The sequence below is a fragment of the Bufo gargarizans genome, chromosome 1 (genome assembly GCF_014858855.1).
Source record: "Bufo gargarizans isolate SCDJY-AF-19 chromosome 1, ASM1485885v1, whole genome shotgun sequence".
NCBI lineage: Eukaryota > Metazoa > Chordata > Amphibia > Anura > Bufonidae > Bufo > Bufo gargarizans.
In genome coordinates this window covers 341,746,162-341,770,352 of record NC_058080.1, presented here as the reverse complement: position 1 = coordinate 341,770,352, position 24,191 = coordinate 341,746,162, and the positions used below count along the sequence as shown (strand labels likewise).

The 24,191-nt window shown below is 41.6% G+C and overlaps 1 protein-coding gene across 1 annotated transcript in view; it reads right to left on the bottom strand.

The window, feature by feature from the left end:
* LOC122927160 (protein unc-13 homolog A-like) overlaps window positions 1-24,191 on the bottom strand; it is a 2,447,183-nt gene that overhangs the window by 2,079,800 nt on the left and 343,192 nt on the right. The window contains 1 exon segment of the mRNA XM_044278759.1: window positions 9,513-9,548. Coding sequence (XP_044134694.1) covers window positions 9,513-9,548 — 36 coding nt within the window.

Genomic DNA, 24,191 nt, shown 5'->3' with positions numbered 1-24,191 from the left:
TTATGTGGGTTCATGTATTTTGCTGTCTTTTGCTACCATGTGGCTAATGGAGTCTGGCCTCTGTCCTTGGGAGATAAGTGGATCACTTCTCAATTGTCTCCAGGACAAAAGACTGTGTAGAACCGGTTTTGGACAGAAAAGCCATGAGTACAGCCAGGCCCAAGAGACTTTTACAACTAATTTGTGCTATGTTGGGATGTTAAATGTCTATGTGTATTGTAAAGAGTGGGACATTGTATACGTTGAGTAGTGAGGTCTGTTCCATTGTCTCTCTGTGTGTATTGGCGATTGCCCTCTGTCCTGAGAGATAATTGAATTACAACTCTGTTATCTCCAGGACAGAAGACATTGTGTATTCTCCTGCCTGTGATGATTGTGTTAACCATGGTGTACCATGATTATATCACAGGCAGAGGGTAGGATTCTATGTGGGTTGTAGCCTTTGTGTTATTGGTTAATGTATATTTGTTGTGGGTGTGTCCCTTGCATGGGAGCAGGGCATAAAAGAAATGATTCAACTGCTAATAAAATGTCACTGATTTTACCCCTTCATGTAGTCTCAGTGCATGTTTGGGGGACTGGGATCTTCTATTCACTTTATTACGGATTATTGGCTGTTTGTTCGGGAGTAAGCTGCATAAGGGCTCATCTGTATTATATGGGTTCCTTTACAATCCTACTCTAAACAAAAAATCTTAGAGGGCGAAAAATAAGGTCCTCAAATCAGCGATTTTCTGAAGCAGAGAGAAGATACCAGGACCACACAGAGGAGAAGCCTGCTGCTGCAGACGGGACCAGGGCCAGGTGAGCTGCGAGATGGGGGACGGGGCACCAAAATGTAGCTTTGCTTGTGTTGACAAAAGTCCTTGCACCGGCCCTGATCACAGACAAGCACAGCCGCCTTTCCACAGCCAATGTGGACAAGCTCACGTTCATTAAAATGAGCCAGGCATGGATCCCACAGGACTTGTCCGTACCTTGTGCAGAATAGATATGTACACCTGCCTTAACCAGCCATTGTTATACTGCATCGCAATTGCTCATTCTTGCATTTTGGATATTTCACTCTTTTGGAGTGTACCCTAATTTAAAAAAACTTAAATTTGAACCAAAAATCAGTGTTGGCTACCTCGTCCTCCTCCACCGCCGCTTCCACCTACACCGCTACGTCCACTGCCTCCTCAAACTCCTACTCCATATGGAACGCCACCTCATAAATAAATAAATAATTTTGTACGTATTTTATTTTATGTCATTTCACTACTTTGTCAGTCACACTTTCTGGTGAAATTCTAAAATTTTTGGGTGTGATGTATCACTGCTATACTGAGTAGACAGGTAAAAAAAAATTGTCTGTTACATTTTTGGGTGAAATTCACAAATTTTTGGGTGTAATATACCCCTCCTCTACCTAGTTGACAGCTTAATACATTTCAATTATTTTTCTTTTACATTTTCGGGTGACAAACATTTTTTTTTCTGTCAAAGACCCCTGCTCTACCAAGTAGACAGGTTAATACATTTCTGTAATTTTTCTGTTACATTCTTAGGTTGACTTTATAAAATTTTAGACGTGAATAAAACCCTGCTGTGCATAGGTGTCAGGGAATACAATTTCTGAAATGCTTCATTAATTGATGCGTGCCACATCCTTTGATTCAATGCTTAAACTTTAACAAGTTGTACCACATTTGCACTTCAATAATTTGTCCCACATTTCCGCTTTACTCTTTTGGCCAACATTTGCGCTTCAATACTTTGTCCCACATTTCCGCTTTACTCTTTTGTCCCACATTTGCGCCTCAATAACTTTTCCCATATTTCGATCCCAATTTTTTAAAATAAATTTTTATAAATTTATTTCCCTTAAAGAGAAGATATCCAAATGGATGGTGGATGTCACTGAGGCACCTCTACATAGGTGACAGCAACATAAATTTTAAAAAATCGTCAATTACATTGTCAGGTGACCTTTTTCAAATTTTGCAGCATAGAAACCCCTGCTCTGCATAGTTGACAGGGAATAAAATGTAATAAATTCTTCATTAATTAATGCACGCCACATCCTTTCATTCAAGGCTTAAACTTTAAAAAGTTGTCCCACTTTTAAGCTTTAATAATTTGTCCCATAATTCCGCTCTATAATTTTAAATTTGAAAAAAATTATCCTCCTTTTGGATGTGGTCTCTTTCTCGCGCTCCCTCTCCGGCGTGGAACCCTGATTCTCCGCCACTCGTGATCACCATGGTAGGCGCATAAAAGAACATCGAAAGTTGATAGAGCAGATATTACATTTTTACAGCCATTTTAGTGCTCAACAGTTTGGGATCCCATTGACCTCAATGGGGTTCAGGTTTGGGGTCGATTTCGGGTCCCGAACTCAAACTTTTTTGTGAAGTTCAGCCAAACCCATCGAACCCGAACATCCAGGTGTCCGCTCAACTCTAATGACAATCTTTTCCTACAAAACTATTTATCATTCTGCTCAGCTTCTCCTGCTTTATGACATGCTACCTGCAGAGAGAACTGCATGTACATTACAGGTTTCCTTTAGGACCATAGCAATGCCCATGGATAAAAAAAAAAATGGTAGTGAAGTGGTCATTACAAGGAACGAGCAAACTTGAAGTGTTCAATTTCGGGTTTGGGGGTAATTCGCTAACACAAAATATAACGGAATTCTGTTACAGAGGCATTCCATTTTGCTTTCTGTCATAATAGAAGTCTATGGGCAACATAACGGATCTGTCCGATTTCCAATATGCAGGACGGAATGCAAAACAGAATGCCTTTTTAAAGGGTTCCGTTGTGTATTCCGTCATAGAGTTCTATTATGCTCCATGATAACAGAATCCATAACGGAATTGCTGCCAAATACAAACTTAAACATCAAGTTCACTCATCCCTAGTCATAACCTTTAGGGTAAATCCGCATGGGACATATTTTTCTGAAGAAAATCTGGTGGATTTTAATGCAGAAACCATGGAAAAATGCATGATTAATGTATGACAAAATCAGCATGAGATATCAATATTTCAAACTAGCCACTGCAAAGGGTGAAACCATAGTCCACAAAAGATATCAGCATAAATTAATATGCTGTGCAGGGATGCACCTAGCCTTTCTGCTGCCTGAGGCGAAAACTAAATTGGTGCCACCCCCATGCCAATTTCTTAACCTAACCTCTGTGCCACAATGAAAGCGCTCATTGCCCATGGCCCTTCTGGTGCCCTCCTGCGCGATCGCCTCACCTGGCCTCAGGGGCATAGCGTGGGGGGGCCGTTGCCCCGGGCGCCACACTGCAGGGGGGCGCAGCTGTCCGCTGGGCTGGCACAAGTTAAATCGAGCCTGACGCTGTGTTTTTTTTTCTTCACACAGCATCCGGCTGCAGAGCAGAGTGAGGAGGGGAGAGGGGGCGGGGCATGCACGGCAGTTCCCGATAGGCTCCGTCCACCTTCCAGGCGGGAAAGGCAATGCAGAGCCAGTAGCCAGAGCATGAATGAAGATGCAGAAGTCCAGACTCCAGGCCAGGCAGAGAGTAATTCAAGCGACCCAGAGTGAGTGACAGTCTGAGTCAGTGACTGTCCCTGAGTGCAGAGTCCCACCCTCTGTAATTAGGTGAGAGGAGGATATGCCCCCATTGTCTGATAGGTGCGGGTCCCACCGCTGGGACCCGCACCTACAAGGAGAACGGAGCAGAGCCGCCCTCTGTTCATTTTCTATTAGACTGACTTACCACATATTTAATAAGATTTAGTATTTAAGGTATAGGAAAAGTTGTTGAGAGATCTGCTCACCTCTATTCCCCCCACAGTAGGTGCACCAACCACAATTTGAGTACACCCCTCAAAAATGTGGATTTAAATGGAAAAATATGTGGATGGGCACTCTATATGGAGGCAAATAGGACGTAATTTATTTATTAAAATTTCATAAAAATACAGGCAATATAAAATAAATAAATGCTATATATAAAAAGCTATAAAAAAATAATATGATGCACTTGGAAAAATCGAAAACAATTCAATTTCTGTGTTACTTCATGAAACTGGGGCTGATAACCCAATACAATCCCCACTTGGTATCACAGGGCCAATTAGTCCTGGAATTCAGGTTTTTGTATTAGGTGGGATTGATCAGGCACTCAGTCCCTGTTGCATGTAATACTATTTCTCCACGTGTACATTAACATGTTTAAAAATACATATATATAATTTCACTAGTAGTGATAAATGGTCCTATTTGATATAGCCACTTAAATTTCCTATTTGGAATCGTTGGTATACTTAGAAATGATGTTCTCTATGTAACAAATTTCTGCTCAGATTGATATTCTTTGTAGACAATAAACAATATCATTTTATGTCAGCATGAAATTCGTTACAAATGTAACCAGTCTCTCCAGTATTAATTTTTTAAATATACCAATGCTGGCATCCAGGTCAGATCGCTATAGCAAAAGTCCTTGATAGTGTAATAGTTCATTCTTTATCACGGTTAGTGCTGTATATTGCGTCAAGAAAACTTTACCCACTATGTGGGCTTACCTTTGCCTATGGCTTGCGGGAACTTGCGAAAGGGTCCGTCCTCCACATAACACGCCGGCGTCCCGGCTGCAGAGTTGGTCGCGTCCCACGTGTCTCTTGCTGCTGATTTTACAGTAGCTGATTTGGTATAGAGACACGTCCCTTTCAGGCGCAGGTGAATGACGTCTTTCCAGTCTTTTTGAATAAGTTAAGGATGTTCCTTTTTCTTCTTAGTGCACTTAGGTTCTATAGAATCGGCGTATCTTTCAAGGTCCTACGCCAGACGCGTTTTGGGGAGATGCTGTCCCCTTCCTCAGTGGCATACCCCAATTCTCTAAATCATCGTCTTTTATACTGATTTTAGGTCTTTCTCAAAATCCGTTCTGGATTTAAGTTGTATACCAAAAGCCGGTCTGGATCCGCTTTTTTACAATGTTCTGGACTAATTGCGATTCCGATGCGTTTTTTTTCTATAAGGATGTGTTTTTTTCACTATGTTTGCAGTTTAATATATATTATTGAGTCCAGTTAGAAATACTGCTTTTTGATGATTTGTTTTCATATTATTTTCTTCTATATGTGAAAATACATCACTATCTTACTTATAAGTTATTTTTCCAGCGACTTTTTACCATAAATATCAACAATGTTAAGAACATATATGTACTCTATTACAATATGAAAAAAAAATCCTATGTACGCGATACAACTGAAATTGTGAGTGTTGGAGGGCCTGGACGCCCAGGACCATTGGATCATGGGTACCCTGGATGTCCAGTCCCTCAATACTATTATAGACCACGATCAGGGCATATCAGCCCTGAGAGAACAATTATCCCGAAATGAATTATGGAACACAAACCAGATCAACTATATACTGGAGGGAGTAGACCATATTCTACACCATAATTATTTTCTTTTCTCTGAACAATTCTATCTACAGAAGAGAGGGACTGCCATGGGTACCAGGTTTGCCCCCAGCTATGCCAATTTGTTTTTGGCACAGTGGGAGTTATTAAACATCAACCCCAAGCTGGGGGCAGACCTGGTCCTATGGCGGAGATATATAGATGATATTTTTATCTGGGGTGGAACAAAGGAAAATCTTGAAAATGTCATTAGTGAAATCAATGATAATAAAAATAATTTAAAATTTACTTCCAATTTTGGGAATGAAAAAGTTGAATTTTTGGATATTGAAATTGTACGGGTAGAAAACAAATATATGTGTAACACATTTCATAAACCCACGGCCAAGAATGGATATATTCCCTTCACAAGTTGCCACCTGCCAAGGTGGCTAACTAATATTCCTTTCGGGCAGTTCCGTAGACTGAAACGAAACTGCACGGAGGAAAACAAATTTGAAGAGGAGGCCAATGTTATGAAAAATCTATTTAAAGAAAAAAATTATCCAGAACCTATCATAAACGAGGCTCTCGAAAAAGTAAAAAATTTAGATAGGAAGAGCTTTTTTGAACCCAAACAAAAAACAAAAAAAACAGGATGAAAACCTGAACTTTCAGATTATCCTACCATATAATACCCAGGCAAGACAGATTGAGCGGATCATAAAGTCACATTGGCATCACCTACATAATGATAAAATTATAGGGACATTTTTGCCACCTACCCCTAAAATAACATACTCAAAAGCACCAAATCTTGGAATCCAAGTGGCCCCTTCAGTAAAGGAGAAATCTAAAAAAGGCCCAACAACAAATTGTCTTCAACCGAAAGGTTTTTTTAGATGTGGGAAATGTCCAGGATGTAGAAAAACCAAATTCCCAAGAAAAACATTATCAGTGACCTCCACACAAAACTCTCACTCAATGACGATTAAATATTTCCTTACCTGCAATTCCAACAATGTTATATACTTGATCCAGTGTCCATGTCGGAAACAATATATTGGCCGAACCAAGCGTACCTTGAAAGTCAGGATAGCGGAACACCTAAACAAAATTGTTAAGGGCTACGACAAACATTCGCTGTCCAGACATTTCAAGGAAGCACATAATCAAGATCCGACGGGCCTTTCCTTCATGGCACTGGAGAAAGTTGAAAGACATTGGCGGGGAGGCAATCAGATTGAGAGACTATCAAGGGCAGAATCCAGGAAAATTTATGAATTTGGTAGTCTGTTACCAAAGGGCCTCAACGCAGAACTAGAAATATTTGGCTTCTTATAAGATTCTGGGTGGGCCATGTGGGTGTCGATGTAGAGTTGTATGTCAGGCTGTTTTTTCGAGCACTACAACTCTCCCTCTACCCCACATGTGACCCCCCTCTTTCTACATTATCTATCGAACTAGAATCAGAAGCATTTTTTATAGGTGGAATACCATAATGGGATCCCATAATTTTTAGGAATGCTAATGAAAATGAAAGTATATGTATGAATAAAATGCATAGAATCCGCATATGACCCCAAAATAGATCCCTCCATAGGGAGAAAGAATTTCCACCATCAAAGCTGTGAAAACTTATATAAAAATGTATATTTATATTTTTAACATGTTTTAATTTTATTTTTGGATTAATTTTTTCATATTGTAATAGAGTACATATATGTTCTTAACATTGTTGATATTTATGGTAAAAAGTCGCTGGAAAAATAACTTATAAATAAGATAGCGATGTATTTTCACATATAGAAGAAAATAATATGAAAACAAAACATCAAAAAGCAGTATTTCTAACTGGACTCAATAATATATATTAAACTGCAAACATAGTGAAAAAAACGCATCTTTACTGAAAAAAACGCATCCTTATAGAAAAAAAAAACGCATCGGAATCGCAATTAGTCCAGAACATTGTAAAAAAACGGATCCAGACCGGCTTTTGGTATACAACTTAAATCCAGAACAGATTTTGAGAAAGACCTAAAATCAGTATAAAAGATGATGATTTAGAGAATTGGGGTATGCCACTGAGGAAGGGGACAGCATCTCCCCAAAACGCGTCTGGCGTAGGACCTTGAAAGATACCCCGATTCTATAGAACCTAAGTGCACTAAGAAGAAAAAGGAACATCCTTAACTTATTCAAAAAGACTGGAAAGACGTCATTCACCTGCGCCTGAAAGGGACGCGGTCTCTATACCAAATCAGCTTCTGTAAATCAGCAGTAAGAGACACGTGGGACGCAACCAACTCTGCAGCCGGGACGCCGGAGTGTTATGTGGAGGACGGACCCATTCGCAAGTTCCCGCAAGCCATAGGCAAAGGTAAGCCCACATAGTGGGTAAAGTTTTCTTGACGCAATATACAGCACTAACCGGGATAAAGAACGAACTATTACACTATCAAGGACTTTTGCTATAGCGATCTGACCTGGATGCCAGCATTGGTATATTTAAAAAATTAATACTGGAGAGACTGGTTATATTTGTAACGAATTTCATGCTGACATAAAAGGATATTGTTTATTGTCTACAAAGAATATCAATCTGAGCAGAAATTTGTTACATAGAGAACATCATTTCTAAGTATACCAACGATTCCAAATAGGAAATTTAAGTGGCTATATCAAATAGGACCATTTATCACTACTAGTGAAATTATATATGTCTTTTTAAACATGTTAATGTACACGTGGAGAAATAGTATTACATGCAACAGGGACTGAGTGCCTGATCAATCCCACCTAATACAAAAACCTGAATTCCAGGACTAATTGGCCCTGTGATACCAAGTGGGGATTGTATTGGGTTATCAGCCCCAGTTTCATGAAGTAACACAGAAATTGAATTGTTTTCGATTTTTCCAAGTGCATCATAATATTTTTTATAGCTTTTTATTTATAGCATTTATTTATTTTATATTGCCTGTATTTTTATGAAATTTTTATAAATAAATTACGTCCTATTTACCTCCATATAGAGTGCCCATCCACATATTTTTCCATTTAATAAGATTTAGCCCTTAGCAACCCGTCTGCATAAAACTGCAATTTCACTATTCAGTTAAGATGGCCGCCACTGCCCCCACGCTGAGGCTAATCCCGCCTGTCCTCACTAGCCAGTAACAATAGCCCCCTAAAAGTGTCAGTAACCAGAGCCCTCCCCCCTAAAGGGTTAATCTCCTGCAGCACAAAGGGGTCCTCTTACCACATGTTGCTTTCATTTATACACTGAGCAGATGGCAGATCTCCCTTCCCTGGTCTGCGCTGCCTCGACTTTGCATTGCCCAGCTCTGCTGGGTGAGGAAGCGTCTGCCAAGGGCAGGGACAGGGAGAAGTGCACACAGCCCAGGCACTGTTATCAGCTGCTGGGGAGGACCTGGCTTTAATCATTTACTTACAGTACCTGGCTGTCAGTAATCTGACCCTGCACGCTGCGTCTTCTGTCCTTCAACTGATGGATGGACCATGCCTAGAAACCCTATACAGGTATGTGTTATCATCACCTAATGATGTAGTGAACCTAAGATGCAACATTATGTGGGCATGTTAACTGCAAGTCTTATCACATGGCGTACATTATGTTAAAGAATAGAAAATATCAAAGTCAGCAATTCCAATTTATACTTTACATTTTAATTGGTATGGCTTCAATACATCTCTTTAAAAAAAAAGTTATAGAACTATTAGGAATATGACAAATGACAAACATGAGTGAATAGTGAATAAAGATTTCAGAGTATAAGCACTAGAAGCAAGGGTCTAACTAAGTATTGGGTCCCTCTACCTTGACAGTCAACTGGCCAAACAAATGTTGCATGCAGAGTACAGTAATTATTGAAGCTAGCACACAATCATTTTGTCCTGGATAACTGAGTGAAGTACAAATATTGCATGCAATTTAGACCTGTTCACATGTGCATTTAACTACTGTGTGCTATTTTAGCACAATGGAGTTGTATAACTAATGTATTTTGGCATTATGCGGGCCACTCCAAGCTGGAGTGGAGATACCGTACATTATTTTAACAGGAAAGAATAGCACAGCATGCACAGTACACAGTTTATTGATATACTTACTGTGCTGCTCTCCCCAGCCAAAGTAATTCCAGTTACCTGAATAAAATAATGAATCTATGAGATATTACAGTGTTTATTAAATACAGAATATTAGTTCATTTTCTGAAATGGAAATTGATATTTTAGATCTCACTGTTCTGCATTACTCAATGAAACATTGTTTATGCCATGTTCTGCATTACTCAGATAGTATTGCATTTTTTGCAGGACTGTCTTCAAACATATTTTAAGAAATTCTGGTCCTATTCTTCAAACATATTTTAAGAAATTCTGGTTCTATAGAATGAAACCGACTAATATAACATGCATAACTTTAATAATTCTGTGATAATTATATTGGAGCACACTGTACCAATTCCACAATACTTACAAAACAGTTGATTCAGTTAGAATTATTCCCATTTCATAAAGTGATGGTATATCAGTAGAATATTCCACTAATCCAGGAAATGAAGGGACATCCTCTTTTAGCTCAGAAACACCTTATCTGTTTTTTACTGCACAAAGATGCACTAGTTATCTTCTGTGCAGAAAACTCAGCATGGTCACAAACAAATGAATGGGCCCATGTTGAAGTTCTTTCCATAGCTGATGTTTGGGAATGCCAAAACTTTTAAAAGTCCTAAATTAGAGCTGATTCTCAAGACAAGTGGGCGTCATAAAGGTCAGACCCCATCTATTATAAATTGTTGGTGTATCACAAAAAAAACTACTTTTACCCTATTACGTAATTTGTAGCCAATGAGGGGGGGGGGGAGCTCCCTTGTTCAAAACCCTCACCTATTAGGAATGCAATGCTGAATAGACAACTGCTCAAAATTATCAACGTTCTGAGGTTCAGGTAGAGCTACAGACAGAAAAAAAATTATTAATAGTAAATCTTCTAAAATGACAAAAAATATAATAATAATACTTAAAATATAAACTAAAAATTTAAACCCCCTCTTTCCCAATTTTACTTAAAAAATAAATAACAAATCTTAGTATGGCTCATTTGTTGTTTTTTGTCACATTGCTCTCCAATTAATTAAATAAAAAGTGATCAAAAAGTCATATGCACCCCAAAATGGCACAGATAAAAATTACAAACTTCAACAAAAAAAAAAACAAGCCCTCATGTAGCTCTGTAGACAGTACTATAAAAAATTATCAGTATCAGAATTTGGACATGCAAATATTTTTTGTAAAGGTTGACTTTTTGTAATTGTCGGGATCAACCCCCCAATGATCATAAAGTGATTGCACATCTTAGCAATATGCCATCAGTTTATAACACAGGAATAACCTTTTCACTGCAAAACACTTACAAGACACTCTCCTGACAATATGAATAGAGATGAGCGAATAGAAGTGATTGGAATTCGATCTGAATTTCATGAAAAATTTGATTCATCCTGCAATCGAATTTCCTTGCGCTTCATGGTAATGAATCACATTTTTTCTAAAATGGCTTTTTTCTATTACACTTTGCTGCACTGATTGGGGTTACTAACATTGAAACTGTGAAAACAGTAATTCCAGTAATCCTAACTTCTGTTATTGGGTTAAAAGTGCTGCCTGATATAAACAGTTTTGGGGTGTATTTATTTCATATATACAGTTGCAAGAAAAAGTATGTGAACCTTTTGGAATAATAGGGATTTCTGCACAAATTGGTCATAAAATGTGATCTGATCTTCATCTAAGTCACAACAATAGACAATCACAGTCTGCTTAAACTAATAAACACACAAAGAATTAAATGTAACAATGTTTTTATTGAACACACCATGTAAACACTCACAGTGCAGGTGGAAAAAGTATGTGAACCCTTGGATTTAATAACTGGTTGAACCTCCTTTGGCAGCAATAACTTCAACCAAACGTTTCCTGTAGTTGCAGATCAGATGTGCACAATGGTCAGGAGTAATTCTTGACCATTCCTCTTTACAGAACTGTTTCAGTTCAGCAATATTCTTGGGATGTCTGGTGTGAATCGCTTTCTTGAGGTCATGCCACAGCATCTCAATCGGGTTGAGGTCAGGACTCTAACTGGACTACTCCAGAAGGAGTATTTTCTTCTGTTTAAGCCATTCTGTTGTTGATTTACTTGTATGATTTGAGTCGTTGTCCTGTTGCAACATCCATCTTCTGTTGAGCTTCAGCTGGTGGACAAATGACCTCAAGTTCTCCTGAAAAATGTTTTGATAAACATGGGAATTCATTTTTCGTTCGATGATAGCAATCCGTCCAGGCCCTGACGCAGCAAAGCAGCCCCAAACTATGATGCCCCCACCACCATACTTCACAGTTGGGATGAGGTTTTGATGTTGGTGTGCTGTGCCTCTTTTTCTCCACACATAGTATTGTTTTTTTTTCTTCCAAACAACTCAACTTTGGTTTCATCTGTCCACAGAATATTTTGCTAGTACTACTTTGGAACATCCAGATGCTCCTGTGCAAACTGTAAACGTGCAGCAATGTTTGTTGTTTTTTGGACAGCAGAGGCTTCCTCTGTGGAATACTGCAGTGAAATCCATTCTTGTTTAGTGTATTTTATGTATCTTAGATTCGCTAGCAGGGATGTTAGCATATGGCAGAGACTTTTGTAAGTCTTTAGTTGACACTCTAGGATTCTTCTTAACCTCATTGAGCAGTCTGTGCTGTACTCTTGCAGTCATCTTTACAGGGTGGCCACTCCTAGGGAGAGTAGCAGCAGTGCTGAACTTTCTCCATTTATAGAAAATGTGTCTTACCGTGGACTGATGAACAGCAAGGCTTTTGTAGATACTTTAATAACCCTTTTGTGACGGTGCACTTGGTCCCCCATTAGCCGCTTAGCTTCGGGAGCGAGGATCTGTGTTTGACCTCGTTCTCAGGGCGGTTTTACTAGCTGGGTGGCTCCCTGCTCCTAAGTCTGCCTTGAGCGCCGAGCTGATCACTCGGTGCTCGACTGGTTGGTCTATCGGTCATGTGACGCTGGCCATGTCACATGACCCTCACTCCCCACTATAAATACAGGCAGCCTGCTGGCCACAGGTTGCCTGTTAATTTAGGTTCCACCTGTGATTTTGTCTTCCTGGCGTACTTACCTCCTGCTGAATTCCTGACCATCCTCTGCCTGCTCCTTGTGTACTTTGCTGCTCTCCTGGTATTCTGACCCCGGCTTCTCCTGACTATTCTCTGCTTGCTCCATTTGTACTTTGTAGCATTCCTGGTATTGACTCGGTCCGTTCACGTTCTGTTGTTTGTCTGTCTGTCATCCCTGCACTTATTCTAAGCTAGGGATTGCCGTCCAGTTGTCCCCTGTCATTAGGACTTGCGAGGCAAGTAGGCAGGGCCAGGGGTAAGGGTGGAGCGCAGTGGTCACTTCCCTCCCCCCTGTGTGTGTACGCGACCTTTACACCTTTCCAGCTTTATGCAAGTCAACAATTCTTAAATCGTAGATCTTCTGAGAGCTCTTTTGTGTGAGGCATCATTCACATCAGACAATGCTTCTTGTGAAAAGCAAACCCAGAACTGATGTTTGTTTGTTTTTTAGGGCAGGGCATCTGTAACCAACACCTCCAATCTCATCTTATTGATTGGACTCCAGTTGGCTGACACCTCACTCCAATTAGTTCTTGGAGATGTCATTAGTCTAGGGGTTCACATACTTTTTCCACCTGCACTGTGAATGTTTACATGGTGTGTTCAATAAAAACATGGTAACATTTAATTCTTTGTGTGTTATTAGTTTAAGCAGACTGTGATTGTCTATTGTTGTGACTTAGATGAAAATCAGATCACATTTTATGACCAATTTGTGCAGAAATATATATCATTCCAAAGGGTTCACATACTTTTTCTTACAACTGTATATAACTACTTCCATACATCATTGCTTCTGTACTGAAAGTGCTGTCTGATACAGCCAGTTTTAGGGTTTATTTTGTTGATATATAACTACTTCCATTCACCCTTTTTTCTGGGGTGAAAAAAGTTTTGGGGTGTATTTATTTCATATATATAACTACTTTCATACATCCTTGCTTCGGTACGGAAAGTGTGCTCTGATGCAAACAGTTTTGGAGTGTATTTAGTTGATATATAACTACTTCTATTCTTCCTTTTTTCTGGGGTGAATTTGAAGCCTGATACAACCAGTATTGGGGTGTATTTATTTTATATATACAAGTACTTCCATTCACATTTGCTTCTTAGGTGAAATTGCAGTCTCATAGTATTGCTCTTTTACCCTTGCAGTTTCTTTTCATTTACAGTATGTCGGACAGACATGTGACAGGCCCTTCTAAGGGAATGGACAGTGACCAAAATGTTTCTGGAGAAGGCAGAAGTAGCAGCAGAAGAATGAGGGTGGCAGCAGCAGCAGTCTTAGTGAGAGGCCTGAGCTGCCAGTGTCATCTAACGGTCGTGTCTTGGCCAGCAACCCAGAGGTCCTTGAATGGTTGACTCAGTCTTCTACTTTGTTGCAGGTTACATCAGACACCCCCAGCCAGGTGTCTGTGGGTTCCTCTGACACAATGCTTAGTTGGCATGGCTTGGGATCAGGCTCTGTGGCCCCACCTTTCATTTTCTGTTTCCTCAGCTGGCAAAGATACTGCCCTTCCTCGGCTCCACTTTTCAGCAGATACTGCCCTTTCAAAATCTGGAGGAGAGATCCGCTGCTTCCTCTGGTAGGCAGGCAAGAAGGGATGATGAGAGTTGAGCAAGAGCTGGTGTTGCGAGCAGTCAGGCACATGGCCCTAAGACTGGTGAGGGTGATATCATTAACGTGCAGACAGTAATAGACTATGATGTGGCCAATTGCACGTGGGAGAATGGTGAAGAGGGGTCTTCATCATCATCATCATCAGTAGAAGAGGATAGCAGCCTACCTGTCCGGGAAGAAGTAGCTGTGCAGTAGTTTACGAAGGCAGCTGTAGCAGACAGTCAGCACAGAGTGGTGGGGGTAAAATACTATACAGTACTTGGCGGTGTGGCAATTTTTCATCAAGCCACCGGAGGAAGTCAGCATGGCCATTTGCAGAATCTGTGGGCAGAAGGTTGGCACCACAGTCCTGCATCAACACATGCATCATTACCCTAAAGTAGCCTGGGAAAACCATGACACTAATGTAGTGGAACAGCCTGATGCAGCAACCACATGGTGCATGTGGTTAATATGGTTGTATAGCCGTTTCAAAAAGTCTTCCACCCATATGCAAGACATCCTGAAAAATAGCCAGGAAACTGTGCATGCACTTCAGCCCCTCTTACGCTGCAAAGCACACCCTTCTTGAGCTGCAAAGGCAGAATGGCGTTCCTCAACATCTCTTTATATGCAACATTTACACCCGTTGGAACTCGAAACTTTAAATGCTGGACCAACTATAGAGCAAAGGAAGGCCATAAATGAAATCTTGATGATGCAGGCAGACAGGAGTACTCCCCTGGGTAACTTTGACATTAGTCAATGGCAACTCATGCGGGAGACATGGCATTTGCTCAGGCCCGTTGAGGATGCCACTTTGTCAGTCGCCAGAACTACAGGATAAATCATGTCATTCCACTACTTCACATCCTGGAGCAGATGCTGATACATCTGGCTGACCAGGGAACAGGAGACGTGGCACCTACATCTCACGGCCACTTGAGCCATGTGGGGCCTGAACTGGAGGAGGACAAGATTCACACACAAGCAATGTATACAGATATCGTGGTTTTTCTGCACAAGTGACAGGAGAGGAACAAAATGAGCTAGAGGGCGATGAGGAAGACCAGGCAGATGACCCCAACACACAGTGGAAGTATGCAGTGGAGATGGAGGCAGGGAGTACCTACGAGTGCCTTGCGCAAAAGGTCAGTTGCAATGCTGAGTAGTATCATCATTCGTCAGAGGGATGACTCCAGGCTCTCCACCATGTGAGACCCTCACTACCGCTCCAAAATGGGGGTCTTTTTTTTCCCACCCGCTGAGAGGGAGGATAAACTCAACTACTATCAAGACATCCTATGTATACGCTGCCTATGTGTACCATTGCCCGTCATCATGAAGTTTTGCCTGGGGAGGCCCTACTGCGCTCACATTCCACTGCCATGCTGGAGGGTGGTGGGGGGACAGGAGCTGCTCCAGCTCCATTAGCAGCAACTTTAAGTCTGGAGTCTCTAATGAGCACTTTTCTTCACTCACCTATTGAAAAAAAACATCCACCAGTAGCAGTAAGACATGGGGCAGAAGCTGAACCAGCAGGTAGTGGCATACTTTGATCGCACCCTGCCACCACATATCCAAGAGCCTCCGGATCCAAAGAAACAGAAATCCAGCTTCCAGTACAAAAAAGTGGCAGTTTTTATTCAAGATGCATTAAAAACCAAACACTGTATTCATGTCTACGCGTTTCGGATCATATGCTGATCCTTACTCATGACAGAAAATAAATACACAGGCATGGATTTATATAGTGACTCACCAAAGAAATCAGAAGAAAACAGGTGGTCGCAATTAAACCTAGCAACACCTTCAGGCAGATAAAATACACAATGTTTCAGTGTTTGAATAAAACCACAAGCAAACAAATCTAAAACCATTGTAGTGCATAGAGTCAGTAATTTAAGATCAGATCATGTCTACAATTAAGACCATTGTTCCAATTATACAGCCTGTCGCAGGGAGATGGATCTAATTGCCAGCCGTTATCTGAGCGCAAATTCTCCGGCCATGTTTTAATCACAGCCAGAGAATTTGCCCTCAGTAAATCCCAGTCTGACTTAGTTTTTCTGTAAATAAGTCCCAGAAAAATACTTATTCACCAGTTCTGGTTTTCTCTACCAGCTATAGTCAGGAATATTCACACATCTGTCAAATAATTAGAAAGCATCTACCTGTCCTCAGCTGTGATGAGCAGTGGGATGGCATTGCTAGTGCCGGTGTTCCGTGATATTTCCCCGGCCTTATCATCTGTGGTGTGGCAACATTGCCAACACTCTCATAGAGGTGATGATTAGTGTTGATCACGAATATTCGAATTTCGAATTTTTAGCGCGAATATAGCCACTTCGAAAATTTGCGAATATTTCGAATATAGTTATATATATTCGTAATTTCGAATATTCGTTTTTTCCTTTTTTTTTTTTTTTTTTATCAGTACACATGATCCCTTCCTGCTTCTAGCTTGTGGGCCAATAAGAAGGCTGCAATATACTTGACTTTAGGAGTAGTGATGAGCGGCAGGGGTCATATTCGAAAATGCACAATTTTTTTTTCTTGAAAAAAATCGGCAAGGTAATTATTGTGTAATATGCGAATTTTCGTAATTGCATTTTCGGATTCGAATTTTTATTGCGAATTTTTCAACTTTAAGACAAAGAAGATTATAGCACTATGTTAGCTAAATTGCTCTATATTCGTTTTTTCGAATATTCGCTATATTGCTATATATTCTTGTTTAAGAATATTACAAATAATCGAAAAAACGAAGTTATAGCAATATAGCGAAAATTCAAAAAAAACGAATATAGAGCAATTAAGCTAATATAGTGCTATAATCTTCTTTGTCTAATAGTTGTCATTTTTTTCTCATCTGAAGTTCAGATTGGAAAAAAATTACAACTATAAAAAAAAAGATTATAGCACTATATTAGCTAAATTGCTCTATATTCGTTTTTTTTGAATATTCGCTATATTGCTATATATTACGAATATTCAAAAAAACTGTTATTCAAAAAATCGAAAATAGAGCAATTTAGCTAATATAGTGCTATAATCTTTTGGGGTTTTTTTCTTGAAAAAAATCGGCAAGGTAATTATTGTGTAATATGCGAATTTTCGGATTCGAATTTTTATTGTGAATTTTTTAACTTACAACTATTAGACAAAGAAGATTATAGCACTATATTAGCTTAATTGCTCTATATTCGTTTTTTTCGAATTTTCGCTATATTGCTATAACTTTGTTTTTTCGAATATTCGTAATTATAGCAATATAGCGAATATTCGAAAAAAAACGAATATAGAGCAATTTAGCTAATATAGTGCTATAATCTTTTTTTTATAGTTCAAATGAACTTCAGATGAGAAAAAAATTACAACTATTAGACAAAGAAGATTATAGCACTATATTAGCTAAATTGCTCTATATTTGTTTTTTCGAATTTTCGCTATATTGCTATAACTTTGTTTTTTCGAATATTTGTAATATTCTAAATCAAGAATGTATAGCAATATAGCGAATATTCGAAAAAAACGAATATAGAGCAATTTAGCTAACATAGTGCTATAATCTTCTTTGTCTTAAAGTTGAAAAATTCGCAATAAAAATTCGAATCCGAAAATTCGAATTACGAAAATTCGCATATTACACAATCATTACCTTGCCGATTTTTTGCAAGAATTTTTTTTGCGAATTTTCGAATATTCGACGAATATTCTAAAAAATATTCGCGAAATATCGCGAATTCGAATATGACCCCTGCCGCTCATCACTAGTGATGATCGCCTCATTGTGATACGTAAGCCCCTTCACCACAACAAGGTAACGATCACGAAAGGGCAATTGACACTTGTATGTGCCTTTTTTGTTTTTGTTTTGCTTTTGCAGCCACAGTGCAGCACCAGAGGCCAGAAAAATCAGGCATGTACACATGCCTGAAAAATAATGTTATTGTTGCAGCCACTGTTGTAGCAGCAGCCGGAAAAATGTATGTTTTCAAGGCAGAAAGGTGACTAAAACATTGCGGCTTTAACCCGAGTTGGTGGCGGAGACTTCAAGAAAGGCATCCGGTATGCAGACATTAAATACAGCAGCGTGGGAACCATTTTGAGGCCAAGGCGTGTCATCAGGCCATTTGCTAGTTAAACGTATCCGCTAGTGTCAGTCCATTCGGGATCCATGCCCCATTCATCTTAATGAAGGTTAGGTAATCAACACTTTTTTGACCGAGGCAACTTCTTTTGTCAGTGACAATGCCTCCTGCTGCACTGAAGGTCCTTTCTGACAGGACACTTGAAGAGGGGCAGGCCAGAAGTTCTATCGCAAACTGGGATAGCTCAGGCCACAGGTCAAGCCTGCACACCCAGTAGTCAAGGGGTTCATCGCTCCTCAGAGTGTCGATATCTGCAGTTAAGGTGAGGTAGTCTGCTACCTGTCGGTCGAGTTGTTCTCTAAGGCTGGATCCCGAAGGGCTGTGGCGATGTGTAGGACTGAAAAAGCTCTGCATGTCCTCAATCAACAACACATCTGTAAAGTGTCCTGTCCTTGCCGAAGTGGTCGTGGTAGGAGGAGGATTACTTTCCCCTCTTCCCCTTATAAGCTGTGTAAAGCATATTTTTTAGTTTGGTTTTGAACTGCTGCATCCTTTCTGACTTCCGGAAATTTGGTAACATTTCCGCCACTTTCTGCTTATACCGGGGGTCTAGTAGCGTGGCCACCCAGTACAGGTCGTTCTCCTTCATCCTTTTTATACGAGGGTCCCTCAACAGACATGACAGCATTAAAGACCCCATTTGCACAAGGTTGGATGCCGAGCTACTCATTTCCCGTTCCTTCTCCTCACTGATGTCATTGACGGTCCTTTCTGCCCCCCAGCCACGTACAACACCACGGGTCCCAGATAGGTGACAACAACGAGCACCCTGGGATGCCTGCTGTGGTTGGTCTTCCTCCTCCTCCTCAAAGCCATATTCCTCCTCTGACTCCTCTTCCTCATACTCCTCTTGCAGGATTGCCGCAGGTCCGGCAAGCGATAATGACAAGGCTATTTCTGGTGGTGATGGTGACCACAACTCTTCCTCTTCACGCTCATCTACAGCCTGATTCAGCACTCTAAGCAGGGCACGCTCCAGGAAGAAAACAAATGGGATGAGGTCGCTGATGGTGCCTTCGGTGCGACTGACTAGGTTTGTCACCTCCTCAAAAGGACGCATGAGCCTGCATTGCGCATGAGTGTCCAGTAACGTGGTGAAAAAATTCCCAGCTCCGCAGAGGCTGTCCTAGGACCCCGGTCATACAAATACTCGTTGACGGGTTTTTCTTGTTGGAGCAGGCGGTCGAACATCAGGAGTGTTGAATTCCGACGTGTCGGGCTGTCGCAAATCAAGCGCCTCACTGGCATGTTTCGGCGCTGAATGTCTGAATAGTGCGCCATGGCCGTGTAGGAACGCCTGAAATGGCCACACACCTTCCTGGTCTGCTTGAGGACGTCCTGTAAGCCTGGGTACTTAGACACAAAGCGTTGTACAATGAGATTCAACACATGTGCCATGCACGGCACATGTGACAACTTGCCCAAATTCAATGCCGCCAACAAATTGCTTCCATTGTCACACACCACTTTGCCGATCTCCAGTTGGTGTGGGGTCAGCCACTGATCCACCTGTGCGTTCAGGGCGGACAGGAGTGCTGGTCCGGTGTGGCTCTCTGCTTTCAGGCAAGTCGACCCCAAGACAGCGTGACACTGTTGTATCCGGGATGTGGAATAGCCCCTGGGGAGATTCAGTTGATGTGCAGCCAGACGCCGCAGCAGAAGAGGACTCAGCCGAGGAGGTTATGGAAGAGGATGGAGTAGGAGAAGTAGAGGAGGTGGCAGTAGGCCTGCCTGCAAGTCGTGGCGGTGTCAACCAATTCCATGCTTGGCAGCCGTCAGCAGGTTGACCCAATGCGCAGTGTAGGTGATATACCTGCCCTGACCGTGCTTTGCAGACCTGGTGTCAGTGGTCAGATGGACCCTTGCCCCAACACTGTATGCCAGAGATGCCATGACCTCCTTTTTAATCACTGAGTAGAGTTTTGGGATTGCCTTATTAGAAAAAAAATTAGTCCGGGTACCTTTCACTGTGGTGTCCCAATAGCGACAAATTTTTTGAAGGCCTCAGACTCCACCAGCTGGTATGGTAAAAGCTGGCGGGCTAAGAGTTCCGTCAAGCCAGCTGTCAGACGCCGGGCAAGGGGGTGACTCTGCGACATTGGCTTCCTTACGCTCAAACATTTCCTTTACAGACACCTGACTGTGGGCAGATGAGATGGAACTGCAGAAGGTGAGAGGCGGAGTGGCGGGTGGTTGAGAGGGGGCAAGGAGGACAGCAGTGGTTGACGTGGCTGAAGATGCTGGACCAGGAGGAGGATGGTGGCTTTGAGCTTGTGTGCTGCTTCTACTAGTCATCATGTGTTGATCCCATAGGCGTTTGTGATGTGCGATCATGTGCCTTCGCAAAGCAGTTGCACCTAGGTGGGTGTTGGATTTCCCACGACTCAGTTTCTTTTGGCACAGGTTGCAAATGGCATCGCTGTTGTCAGAGGCAGACACACACAAAAAATGCCACAGTGCTGAGCTTTGCAATGATGGCATTCTGGTGGTGGCAACAGCATGCGTTGATTGGCGTGCTGTCTGTCTGACCCTGGGTGCCGATACATGCTGTCTGACTGTGCCACTAGCTCCTTGCGACGACCTCCCCCTACTTCCAACTCGTCTCCTCCTTCTCTCTGTCTCCCCTTCTGAACTTTCCCCCTCTTCTTCTTCTCTTCGAGCAGGCACCCAAGTGGCATCCACGAACACATCGTCATCATCGACCACTTCACTTGTATCTGACACCTCAGCAAAGGAAGCAGCAGCGGGTACAACATCATAATCATCACACTGTACATCCATGTGTGTAATGCTGCCTGACTGAGACATATCCCAGTTATCTACATCCCCTGGCAATAATGGTTGCGCATCACTAATTTCATCCAACTGATGTGTAAATAACTTCTGAGGGATCAAGTGAAGTGGCTGTGGTTTTAGTGGTGGTGGTGGTGGTGGTGGCGGCGGGCGGGAGAGTGGTAACTTGAGAGCAGGTGACCAAAGCTGAGCTGGAGGAGGATGGTGCGTCAAGGTTCTTAGCTGAAGCTGTTGAAGATTGGGTGTCCTGTGTAAGCCAGTCAACTATTTTCTCAGAATTTTTTGGGTTCAGGGTACGTGGCCTCTGAACACTGGGCATTATTCCAGGGCCAGTGGAAATCACAGCACCACGACCATGACGGCCACTGCGGGGTGGCCTGCCTCTGCCTGTCATTTTTTATTTTTATGTGAAGTGGTACTATGCGTGCAAGGTACTGTGCCAACCTATATAAGTGGTGGGCACTGGGCAGTGGGCACAGAACAGTATGTGTGGGCCTGACACACACGGGCATGCAAATGTGATTATATCACAGAAAAATGTTAAATATAATTTTTTTATCTGCAAGGTATTTGAGTGAATGACACCCTGTAACAGTATGAGTGCAGGCCTAGCCACTAGCCAGTGGCCACAATACAGTATGTGTGGGCCTGACACACACGGGCTTGCAAATGTGATTATGTCGCAGAAAAATATTAAATATAATTTTTTTTTATCTGCGAGGTATTTTCTGTCACACCCTGTATGAATGGTGTGCACACAGTGCTGTCTGTGACTGAGCCTGCAGCCTCTCACACACGGGCAGCCAGGCAACTGTGGACACAGAACAATGCCCTAGCTAACGCTTTCCCTATTGAATCAGCAGCAGCAACACTCTCCCTCCTCTCACTGGGAATGCAGCTTCCGAATGAATTTAAAATGGATGCTGTCCAGGAGGTAGGAGGGTCTGGGAGGGAGGGTCTGCTGCTGATTGGCTGGAATGTGTCTGCTGACTGTGAGGTAGAGGGTCAAGGTTTACTCAATGATGATGTATAGGGGGCGGACCGAACATTCCATATGTTCGCCCACAGCGGCGAACGCAAACAAGCTATGTTCGCCAAAACTATTGGTCGGGCGAATAGTTCGGGACATCACTAATCTAGGATTAGACATGCATAATTAAGTGTCACACTTAGGCCAGAAATACAACTTTTTGCTTACTGGGGTCAAAAAACCCTCTGATATACTGCACATCTGAGATTAGACCTGCATAAGTAAGTGTCACATTTAGGCCAGAAATACGGCATTGTGCTTACTGGGGGGGAAAAACCCTCTGATATACTGCCCATCTGAGATTAGACATGCATAAGTGAGTGTCACAATTATGCCACAAATACAGCTTTTTGCTTACTGGGGTGAAAAAACCCTCTGATATACTGCATATCTGAGATTAGACCTGCATAAGTAAGTGTCACATTTAGGCCAGAAATACGGCATTGTGCTTACTGGGGGGGAAAAACCCTCTGATATACTGCCCATCTGAGATTAGACATGCATAAGTGAGTGTCACAATTATGCCACAAATACAGCTTTTTGCTTACTGGGGTGAAAAAACCCTCTGATATACTGCATATCTGAGATTAGACCTGCATAAGTAAGTGTCACATTTAGGCCAGAAATACGGCATTGTGCTTACCTGGGGGGGAAAAACCCTCTGATATACTGCCCATCTGAGATTAGACATGCATAAGTGAGTGTCACATTTAGGCCAGAAATACAACTTTTTGCTTACTTGGTGTGAAAAAACCCTCTGATCTACTGCATATCTGGGATTAGACCTGCATAAGTAATTGTCACATTTAGGCCAGAAATACGGCTTTGTGCTTTCTGTGGTGAAAAACCCCTCTGATATACTGCACATCTGGGATTAGACATGCATAAGTAACTGAAATGTAGGCCACAAATATGGTTTCCTCATACTGGGGCATACTGGGGTGAAAAAAAAAAATCTTTTTCATATAGTGCATATCTAGGATTAGACATGCATAAGTGAGTGTCACATTTAGGCCAGAAATACAGCTTTGTGCGTACTAGGGTGAAAAAACCCTTTGATATACTGCACATCTGGGATTAGACATGCATAAGTGACTGAAATGTAGGCCACAAATATGGCTCTCATAGTTGGGCATTCTGGGGTGAACAAAATAAATCTGCTTCATATAGTGCACATTTAGGATTAGACGTGCATAAGTGATGTCACATTTTGGCCAAAAATACAGCTTTTTGCTTACTGGCCTGAAAAAACCCCTCTGATATACTGCCCATCTGGGATTAGACATGCATAAGTGACTGTCACATTTAGGCCAAAAATACAGTTTTGTGATTACTGGGGTGAAAAAAAACTCTGATATACCGCACATCTGGGATTAGACATGCATAAGTGAGTGTCACATTTAGGCCAGAAATACAGCTTTTTGCTTACTTGGGTGAAAAAATAAAACCATCTATTTCATTTAGTGCACATCTAGGATTAGACATGCATAAGTGAGTGTCGCATTTAGGCCAGAAATACAGCTTTTTGCTTACTGGGGTGAAAAACCCCTCTGATATATTGCATATCTGGGATTAGACATGAATTAGTGACTGAAATTTATGCCACAAATACTGCTTCTTGCTTACTGGGTTGAAAAAAACCTCTGATATACTGCACATCTGGGAGTAGACATTAGGCATAAGTAACTGAAATGTAGGCCACAAATATGGCTTCCTCATACTGGGGCATACTGGGGTGAAAAAAAAAAAAAAGAAAACATCTGTTTCATATAGCACACATCTAGGATTAGACATGCATAAGTGAGTGTCACATTTAGGCCAGAAATACGTCTTTTTTCTTACTGGGGTGAAAAAAAACCTCTGATAGGCCTCATGCACACGACAGTTTTTTTTTCACGGTCCGCAAAAACGGGGTCCGTGATCCGTGACCGTTTTTTCGTCCGTGGGTCTTCCTTGATTTTTGAAGGATCCACGGACATGAAAAAAAAGTCGTTTTGGTGTCCGCCTGGCCGTGCGGAGCCAAACGGATCCGT